The 10,851-nt window shown below is 35.2% G+C and overlaps 1 protein-coding gene across 1 annotated transcript; it reads left to right on the plus strand.

The window, feature by feature from the left end:
* Positions 1-2,214: 2,214 nt before the first annotated feature.
* On the plus strand, positions 2,215-6,395 carry LOC134270517 (Krueppel-like factor 5). Its single transcript, XM_062752743.1, has 4 exons — positions 2,215-2,481; positions 3,635-4,712; positions 5,159-5,218; positions 5,332-6,395. The coding sequence occupies exons 1-4, from the start codon at positions 2,383-2,385 to the stop codon at positions 5,517-5,519; spliced, it is 1,425 nt and encodes a 474-aa protein (XP_062608727.1). The 5' UTR covers positions 2,215-2,382; the 3' UTR covers positions 5,520-6,395.
* Positions 6,396-10,851: the final 4,456 nt, after the last annotated feature.

The raw sequence follows: 10,851 nt of genomic DNA on the forward strand, positions 1-10,851 counted from the left end.
TCTCAGAGCAGGGAATAATACCGTCTGTTGATATAGGAGATCGGGTGATAATGCAATTCTTTGAAGATGTTTTGCTAAATATTTTGTCCTAATGCTATCAGTTTATACATGTATAAACAGGGTCTCAATCAGGTAAGAAACCAAAGTATTGTATGATTTATAATAATAATCCGACCAAGAAGCCAAAAACTATAATCACAGATTTGGAAATGATCTCATTGTCATAATTAAGTTTGTTTATTTTTTCCAAATTTTCGGATGTACGATTTACGTCAAACTACATGCAAGAGGAAGTTTTTCGATGTGTCTCACTTGAAACACTACGCAGCATACACATGTATTGTCCTTATTTACGAGTGGTTGTTTATATGTACATTTAAAAAAAAAAAGTTTAAAAACAACTGCACAAAAATTAAAGTTGCGTCTTCAGACAGTGAATTTACTAGAATGATACATGTAAACATTAACGCTGGATATCCTTTGTTGCGATGCATGTAGTGTATATTTCTATCACTCAAAATGTTATGAATTTAGAATTTAAAAAAATACTTGTAGCATTTCAAGTTTTTTTTTAAGATAAAGCAAATGCTGGTAAATATATCGACAATGACGCCTTGTTTTTGTTAAGTGCTCCTAAGTTTCGTTAATTGTAAGTTGATAATAAAACTACGTGATATACCAACTACCAATTAACAGCTGTTTTCATACGTGAAGATTAATATTTCTTAGACAAAGAATATCAGAAACAAAACCTGTCATTAAAAAGGAAAAAAATCCCCCTCCTCCAACCTCATTGAATCTTTTTTTCTCTATAAGACCGTTTCTGGAAAGGGGTGAGATGGGGGACTGGCTATTCCCGGCTTCCCTACGGAAAAAAATATAATTTTAATGTGTCCTGTCTCTTTTTTTAAAAAGACCTTTTTCATATAACAGATGAACAAAATCTGTTTAGGTTTAAAGGTAGCTACTTAAATTTAAGGACAGATGATACAAACAAACAAAATGGATGCCTGGATTGGTATATATTTTTTGGCCTAATTTCATTGCAAATGATGCAAACAATAAATTTCTAGAATATAAAGAATTTATACACCTTCTTTGATGTTCAAAAGTCTGCCCTTCTGTAACCATCCTTATTAATCTATACAAATAATTTTCACTTCAATTCCCATTTTTGTGAAACTTTGAATAAAAAATTCCAAACTACGCTATGACAAAAGTTTGTTTGTATCATCTCTCCTTAATATGTTTTAACCCTCTCGGAAAGCGATTATGAATCCATGTACTTTACGATCTTCAGTTTTTTCTCCAATAACCGATATTGCTTTATTTTAAATTAAAAAAATGTATATGTAAAGGAAATATAAAAAGAATATACCATAAAGAAATCGGAGTTGTATTATGATTATATGTATTAATAGGAGTCTACTTAAGATTATTGTTAGATCAAAGAGAAGATTCGTATTTTTTTAAGTGCAAAATTTTACTCGTCTACTCTCTTTTTAAGAAAAAAAATTATAAAACAATTGAATAATACCTTATGTAAACTTTCTTAAAAAATATCATTATTAGTACTATAGTTTATCACTTTTAAGAGGGGGGAAATCATATAACATTGACCATTTTCGGTAAACTTTTTAAAACGTCTCGAATTTTTATATCTTACTGTCTTTTTTTTCACTTTTTTTGTCTTCTTCTTTTTAATCTATTTTTTATTTATCTTATTTTTATCACTTGCGTAAGAATAGGAAGTATTTTATTTACTGTGACCAGGAACTCAGTCTGTCTTATCTGGAGACAAAATTCTCCGGAAAGACGTATACAAACGAAGTACTTTGTTTTCCGAAATTGTGTACCGAAGTACCTGAGCATCATTCTCCATTCTGACCCCCCAAATATAAAACTGACTATAACAGATTCATCGAGAACTACTTTTGACCTACTCGTTTTATCAATGACGTCATTACGTATTTGAAGTTTTATTTACCAAAGTTATCAAAAAGTATCCATAACTTTTAATTTTTTTGGAGTTGTAATGCACACTGCACTCTCTTGACAATTTTATTATTCTACAACAATTTGTAATTTGTTTTTTACTACAGCTTGGATTTCAGCCAATTTCAGATTGAAGTAAACAACATCGCAAGGTCAGCCCCGCCCCCTCCAATTATGATTGGTTGATGATACTTCTACTAATATAGCGCATACGTGTGTAGGTTCATTCATAAAATTTGACGCGCTCTAGAAGACAAGGTATATAGCATTTAGCTGAAGGATATCGTACAGTTAACACAAACTAGCAGGTGTCAAGTGAACTACAGCAGTTTAATATAGTGTAAAAGGAAGTTAGATATTCTTGAGTGTAATTGTGGACATTAATCCATGGCCCTTATAGAAGAAGATAGCATAGAGTTTTTAGAAGATCAAATCGTCCCAGACCAAGACGATTTGTTTCTACCACCAACCGAAGCTGCCTGGAATGTAAGTCGACGAAAATTTGTTCTCTTATTTTTCGATCTGAAGAAAAAAAGAAAAAAAAATCGGTTAAAGTTAAATATATCATTATCATATGCTTCTTTCTGTAGAATGATGTAATCTTTATATTACGGTCACAATGTATGTACATGTATATTATAAAAGAAAAAGATATTGAAAAAAAGTCAGTTAAACCTTCTTCACATATGTCATTCCAAAGGAGATTATGAATGGCGGAGTAATATATGTTACCTAAACCCCCATTTTACTGAATGCGTGATTCGGTCGCAGACTGCTGGAAATTTGCGTCGATAAGACCGGAAGATAATCGATTTTAGTTTGCTCTTTGTGCCATTGCAACAAGGAAATCAGAAATCGTTAGTGTATTATTCTGTTGCGAACTAAAGTTGGCAATAAATTTTAAAAAAACACACACACATGGGATTAAGTCAGGGGCTCGATTCGGGTCAGTTGGCTTGAATGCCTTCATCATGTGATCTCTATCTGCCTATTTGCTCGTCTGTGTATTGCGAAAGCACCCGAGGGTGCATTAGTCAGCCTCGTTATCGCGACACAAGATAATCTACCGTGGAGGCAACCCATACCAGAAAATTATTATCTAAATCTGCCAAAAATTCCATTGATTTTCTTAGAAACAAATCGTTCTAATTCCCTTTTCCGTATTTACGGAATAAAACTAAAGAATATTTCTTTACTAGCGTATTAAGTGTATTTTTAAAGTTTATTCTGACAATCGATTTTAATTAACCTCGGCATTGAAATGAGATGTGAGATTTGATTGGCTGTCGATAAAATCTCATGGACGTTGTGAACTTTTCATTCATCGTTTCTGCGTTGCCAAGAATTCATTCATAAATCGCCAAACGCGTAGGTGTCTCGTAAAGCTCTCGCGGGCTTTATTGATTTACTTTAACAAACATGTTTTCAAACGAATGCTGTATATTGGGGTTAGTCATCCGTTACAAAATAGGTTGATTACAATATATATATATATACTGAACTTAATTAACACTATAATAATAACTGTTTATAAAACTCTTGGAAACTGAAAACACGGTATCACAGTCTTAATACGTTTAGACTTAAGTGTAATAAACACAGTTCATTTTTTTTAAACGAAATGTCTTTTTCTACACAGGTAAAATCCGGGGATTTCGACAGGTACCTACACCTTACCGACCAAGGCCCTGCTGCCAAGAAGCTGCGCCGTGAAAGCTCGTCACTTGTCGACGAGTTTTTCCAGGATGACTTCAAAGGCACCCCGGAACTCAACAATGCCAAACACATTGTTAACCAGGGGCTGCTGGGAAGGAAACGATTCCTGGACCTGAACAACCTGAGAACCGGGCTGTTCAACTCCCCGAAGTCCGATGTCTTCAGAAGAGAAATCTCGCCCTTGGCCGAGGAGGTCCGAGAAGACGGTTTACAACGAGTGGGTCTCATCAAGTCACCGGCCAAGACGACGAAAATTGACCTTAGTGAAACGATGATGGACCCCGCCTCTATGATGAGCGGGGGTTACGTGGATCTGCGAGAACAGAGTAAACATGTGGACGATTCAATCTGGGAGGACGTGAAAGACAGTATTGATATGGTGAATTCTAAAGACTCAAATTCAAATGACCCCATAGTGATTAAACAAGAAGATTCAGACATTTCATTTAAACCAGCATGCCAGTTTCAAAATTCTAGAATCCCTTCTTTTGAGAACATTTCTGTGAAAATTGAACCATCCACTTCAAGTTGTCTTTTGGCGGGTTCCAACTCGACAGAGAGCTTGACCACTAGGCCTAAGTCTCTCTCTGTGTCCCAACAACAGATGATGTTCTCTCAATCACCCTCTCCTGTCGCCCAATACATGGCACAGTTAAATAGTATTGCAATGAACAAATCCCATATGACGTCATCGACATTTTCGACGGCAACGCCCCCACATATGGTCCCAGTATTCCTCCCTCCAACGCCCCCTAATTCGGAGCCCAACAGTCCTAGTCAAGACGTGCCCATGAGGCGCACTCCCCCTCCGCCGTACCCAGGGGTTCAGCGACATCAGAGCTACAACACCCTCAACATCCAGCCCATTCCCTACACCCCAGTCCCCCCTAGGACCTCCAACAAAGTCCAGGCCACTCACCCAGGGTGCTCCACAATCAAGTACAACAGAAAAAATAACCCTGACCTAGAAAAAAGAAGGATCCATTTCTGCGAATTTCCAGGTAATTATTTTAAAAGTTTACAAATCAAACGGCTCTTTACAATAGGATATAGTCTGCAAATAATTCATATTTCATACAAAAGTCATGACAGTGGTTGAGGACCCGAGGAAGCGATTCAGTAACTTTCAAGAGCTTTCAACATTTGTAACAGACCATTAATGAGCTTTATAATTCTAACCAAACGGAAACGACTTTTTTGCTATCTTTGATTCACTCGGCGAACAACGAAACGATTTGAATCAATCAATGGAGAGATGCATTTCCGCTGAATCCTCTATTGGGACTCTGTAGCGAAAGCTTGTGTCTAGAAATCAATATTTTTCCATTGCAAAACTATATATCTAGAAGTACAAAGCCGTGTGATCAAGTCGCATCGATTTCTTTGTCTGCTAGAATTTTTTATAGGTAAATTGGATCTAATTTGTTTTATTTCTTGTTTTTCGCAGGTTGCAGAAAAGCCTACACAAAAAGCTCACATCTGAAAGCTCACCAGAGAATTCACACAGGTAAACAGACTTCATAAATAAAACTTAGAAATAAACTTTAAAGACAGATAAACAAACAGACAGACAAAAAATTAAACCAGCAAATATTAACAGTACTTTTATTTATTCTATAGGTGAAAAACCATACAAATGTCATTTCCAAAACTGCCAGTGGCGCTTTGCTAGATCCGATGAGCTCACTCGTCATATACGAAAACACACAGGAGCCAAGCCTTTCAAATGTAAAGTCTGCGAGCGGTGCTTCGCCCGTTCCGACCATCTCGCTCTTCACATGAAGCGCCATGAACCCAAATCCAAGTGAAAACTCTCCACCCACCCGGAGAACATTTTTGGTGAAACCCATCTTTGCTTTTTTGGAGCCACTTTGGGTGCGCATTTGATCGGCACTGCCTTGGTAGAACTGGTATTGCCATAAACCATTTTTTCTTTGGCAACCAGGAGGTTGGATAGTGAGAGGGTTCGATTAGACACACCGGTTGTCTAAATTGTTGTCAAGACTTTGTTTTGAATGACAGAATGCTAATTGTAGATGGCATATAGACTTGTTAAAGGCAGCTATGCGACACTTGGGCTATCTGGTGCAAACGAGACAGAAGTTGTCTGAGAAGACTTTAGATTAATTTGTTGTTATCAGTGTTTACTTGTTAACTTATGGACAGTTATAGTCATTTGTTGTAGTTCTACAAATAATCAATTGAATGAATCACGCACTACTTAAAGCCATATGCCATCGTTGACGCAGTTGGGCAACAGCCAATTAGCGCAACGAAGCATGAAAAACGATTTAAGAAGGCGAAAAACAGCTTTAAACAAAATAAATGTATTGCATTGAGACACAAATGACTACTTGAGAATTCCCACACTTCCGCTTGTACTAGCCATGTTCCTTATGTTGTTAAATCTGTAGAAATTCCATGCATACGGGTCCTTGACCAATCATGTATTCGCTTTGTTGCAGATGCCTGCAAGTTGTTTTCATTGTGAGATAGCCGTTATTTCTTGGTTGTTGTGATATAAATCTCTTTCGCCATTTTGTGTTATTAACAGTGTGTATACCTGTTCCCGTGCTCAATCAATTGAGAACTAGTTTTTATGAAATATTTTTATTTGTATATTTGATGTATTATTTCAATTTTTAAATAGTTTATTTCATGAATAAATATTGAAAAAACAACAATACAGTCTTATATCTGTTGTTACAAAGGATATAATGATTGTGGTTTAGTAAAGTTTTGTGATCAGTTAATAAGGGGATCAATAATGGAGCCATGGGAAGGCAAATCGAGACATGTCTGCAAATGAATAAACCCATAAATGGTGGAGCATTGAGCGTGTCTAAATAGGTTGTTGACACAATTTACTCGAGCAGACGACTGTTGTCAAGACGTCAGTTGGTCTATGATATATGGGCCTCTTGCAGGCAATAGATTCCAACAAACTATATTGCGTGCCAATACTTGGCATTATTCCTGCGATTAGTTTAAGAGAATTATGATATTGGATAGCAAAAACGGGTTCATTGCTTTATGAAGGTGATTCAGCGAAAACATGATATTGTTTTTTTGCAATTTTGTATGCGAGAAGAATTATTGGAAGTGCCTAATTCAAACGTGTGATTCTCACAATTGTTATGGAACATGTGAGAATGAGAAGTCGTGTCGAAATATTGATTTCGTTGATGGTAAAAACTATCTTGAATAGGAAAACGAATAAACATAAATAAGACATGAATGTTAGAAAACCTGTTTGCGTGCAATTTTGGCATTTCAATTTTACTTATCCTAAATTATAGAAATCTGCCTTGGGTATGAGATCTGTCTCAATGCCAAGTTTCATAATGATTATTTAACATGGTTAACAGAGTTACAAATCGTTACAATTCTGGCTGTCTCCTTGACCATATTGCAAGTGGACCATCTGCACATGTCCAAATCGTGCTTTATGATAAAATGTTGCAAGAGAAGGTGTAACTTTTCGTCCTGTTGGGATATGTCTACAGATACGTGCGTGCCTCGGGGGACACAAGTAACAAATCAACAAGACCCAGTCAATTTTTACTCTTATTCAATAGGGAAGTCCTGAACAAGAATTTTATGAAAAGACATGAACAAAGAACTTCTGTATATTTTCTCCTTTATATCGGAAAATTACCAAACATAATTGATAAGAGAAAATGGTATATCTGGAGAGTTCTATGGGAACAGTTTTCTGCCTTGACATGCTGCGAAAGATAAGAATCCACGACCGTAGACCAATATAACGTGTTCACTCCGTGTTTTGTATTCATTTTAGTATCCATTTAGAATTTTGATGTACGTAATTGATTTCTTTTTTAACAAGGTTAGAGATGGAACTACAAAAGATCCGTTGCTTTAACTATTAATTAATTAATCAGGCTATTTTTACAATATGTCACATGTCGTAAAACCATCGGCACACGAATATGCGTGGAAACGGTTAATTCATTACCACAGTTTGTAGATTTGACAACCGCAGTATGAGATTTCTTATGTTTTGTCACAACCTTGTGTCAAAGTTTTGGTGTTTGCCTAAGGGCAACAAAACTTCACGTAAACAACTAAGTTTTAAAAGTTCATTAAATGTATTTCTTATGAGACAGATGAATAATATTGATGTTATTCAGTCCTTGCGAAAATATAAATTGGTTCCAACGAAAGTTTTGGGATGTTTAGGAAGCTATAATTGAGTATGAAACTGAAACCGTTTCGTTCCAAGAAAAAGGCTTATTTGCATTTCAGGAGGTCTAACAAACCTCTTATAGATAGCTGCGGTATAAATAGAGGATTTAGAATGCAGTGTACAATGAACTACTGCTACGTGTTACTTTGATAATCAAAGTACTGAAAGTACTGTTAGACGGAGGCTTAACACAAAAGAAATATATATGTCATACATTGCTGTAAAGAATATTATGAGAAATAATGTGTAGTTTTTTTTTTCAATTCAACATTATTTTCAAAGGATACTCCAATATTCATGAGGTTTTTGGGATATTATAATTTCATCTTTGTAATGTAAACTTCGCCTTGATTAAAGTTCACTGTTATTTAGATGAGATACTTTCAATATTAAACCTTTCAAAGTAAGAAACAGTAATTGACTAGGCCTGGTTGACATAAAACTTAGACGGGCTAACTTTTTATCCCAGTCTCACTTAAGGAATATATAGTGGAAAAGTGAGACTGAGATCAAAAGTGAGCTTGTCTAAGTTGTATGCCCCAGGCCCGGTTTGATGAATGTAGGTTTAGTATGTTCTAGTCATGAGCCCACTGGCGGAATGATAAAAGGGGCCCCTGGCCCCCTCCCTTTTGAGTCCAAAAAATACGCAATATTTGATAAATGAGTGTTTTAATCGTGGCTGTGGGCCCCTTCCCTGACCTCAAACTGGTCCCCCTATTTCAGAATTTCTGGATTCAGCACTAGGCCTCAGCCTGTCAGGAGTCTCCATATTTCAAGATATCTTATTTATAAGTCACAGAGACCTACTGTTAACATAATTATGACATGTAACAGCTACCAAAATCAAAATTTCTCGGCCTTATTGTAATAATGTTATGATATGAGCTAACATGGAAAAAGAAGCAGCCAGGTAATTGGACAGGAACAACATAATATAGTACAGTTTGTCTTAAACCTTTGTGATACAAAATGGGGTGACCTAGCTTGAAAGCAACACAGAATTTTCTTTAAGTAATACAACTTCATTAACATGCAATAAATGTTCGTGCCAGAACACAATTTTTTGAGTGGAATAAAATATACTCTCTTACTTTATGTAAATAGAACAATCAAGTTCATAAGACTTGCTATTTCACAAGTTTAAATTGTTTTTGGAGAACTGGAGTATTGCTTACAATAACAAAGATATATCTTGACAAATTTGACAACCAATATTTCTGGAATTATTAAATGTAGTATTTTATCATATGACAGATTTAACCCAAAAAATGTCTTTCTTTACTCGTATACCAGTGGAAATAGTTGTCCGTTTCAGTTTATCTGTTTAGAACAATCATTAACAATGAGACATGATTACAAATTTTTAGAGAAAAGTTATAAATACTAGTATATAACTATGATTTCTGCTTTTCAGTTAAAACAATCACTTTACCAATGATGTAGGTTAAAAAAAATTGACATGAATACCAATGATCAGAAATACATGTAATCTTGTATATAAAAAATAATTAAAGTTTGGGATGTGAAAGAGGTAAAACACAAGTATCAAATGCAAATAAGGATCAACGATATGACAATAAGACAACTTATTTCAGAAGATATGATTTTTAATTATTAATTAGGATATTATGTGATAAATCATGTAAATCCTATGAACCAAGATTTGGGTTGTACCCAAGGGTCAAACGTTACAAATGCATTTTGATCTCAATATCGGAGTTGCCGTTTGTTTCTCTCTTATCTAATGTGAGGGTACCCCAAACACTCAAACCGCTTGTAGAAAGTGTAAATCTATTTTCATGTGTTTCCTGAAATTATACATAATATCAAATAAACAATTCAAAACTAGACTGTTAATATTCCTACATATAAAAATACTATGCATTTGTTTATTCATCGATCCTTGTCAGATTAAAAAACTCCATGAAACCTATTGATGCAAGCGTCAAAAATCGGCCGCAAACCAATTTATCGGTCTTTCAAAAAGAAATTAGAAAAGGAATGAAAATGAGATTACAAACAACAATCAAGCACAAAAAATTCCATTAAAACTGAAACGCTTGATCTATTATTAAAATATCTGATATTTATACCTGCGACATAAAACATTTTCATGCGACATAGCAGGATTTTCTTCAATACATAATACAGGTACATCTGCGTCTCCACACTTAGTTTGATACACAGGCCAATTCTGGTGGAAGTTTTTACAATTAAATATAAAACTAAAGTTTAAACTTATCTGTAACTAGAGATAGTTTTTACTTTAATAAAAGAAGCAATTGATAAGTGGGGTTTTTACACTCTCCGCGGATGTTACCCCCCCCCCCCAACTCCCTCTAATCCGCCACTTCATTTCTTCTCGTTCTTGTTTTGGTGTGAGAACCGGCGGGAAAAGGCTCGGCATATTGTAAAACATGCTTTATCATCGTCTGTTGGAACAAAATCTCCTAATATTCTGTCTAATAAAAAATTAATAGTAAATCACTTTTTTTTTTACATATTCCGTAGGAAATGTATTCATATACACGTCATTTTAAAATATTAGACAAATCCTGTTTAATTAGAAAAAGTAGAACTGTTTGTTTATACTTGTATGTGACGCGATCTTTGTTTTAGACTATGCCTATCCTTGCGGTCGGTGTAACGCAGAGTCGCTCTAAAAATAGAATTCTCAAGGTAATGAAAACAATTCCACCGATAGATGGTGCTTGGGAAATCTTTCCTGTTTACATTCCATGGGCAAGACAATCCCTATACACGGAGGCTGTCATACAGCCTTTGATAAAAATCGGTAACAATGTAGATATGAGAGGTCCTTGATGAGTGACGTCGAGTGTTATTTACTTAATTCGGGCTTAGCAAATAGTGTATAATCATACCACTATTCCATTAAAGGTTTAAAAAAGATTTTTAAAAATTCGTGGCCTCTA

Source organism: Saccostrea cucullata, unplaced genomic scaffold, assembly GCF_032062105.1.
Source record: "Saccostrea cucullata isolate Sc308-1 unplaced genomic scaffold, CSIRO_AGI_Scuc_v1 ctg281, whole genome shotgun sequence".
Taxonomy (NCBI): domain Eukaryota; kingdom Metazoa; phylum Mollusca; class Bivalvia; order Ostreida; family Ostreidae; genus Saccostrea; species Saccostrea cuccullata.

Excerpts from the sequence above, each read along its gene's own strand:
- LOC134270517 (XM_062752743.1), top strand. The coding sequence starts at position 2,383 with ATGGCCCTTATAGAAGAAGATAGCATAGAGTTTTTAGAAGATCAAATC. Across the intron at positions 4,713-5,158 it reads CCATTTCTGCGAATTTCCAG|GTTGCAGAAAAGCCTACACA; the intron begins GTAATTATTTTA and ends TGTTTTTCGCAG. Across the intron at positions 5,219-5,331 it reads TCACCAGAGAATTCACACAG|GTGAAAAACCATACAAATGT; the intron begins GTAAACAGACTT and ends TTTATTCTATAG.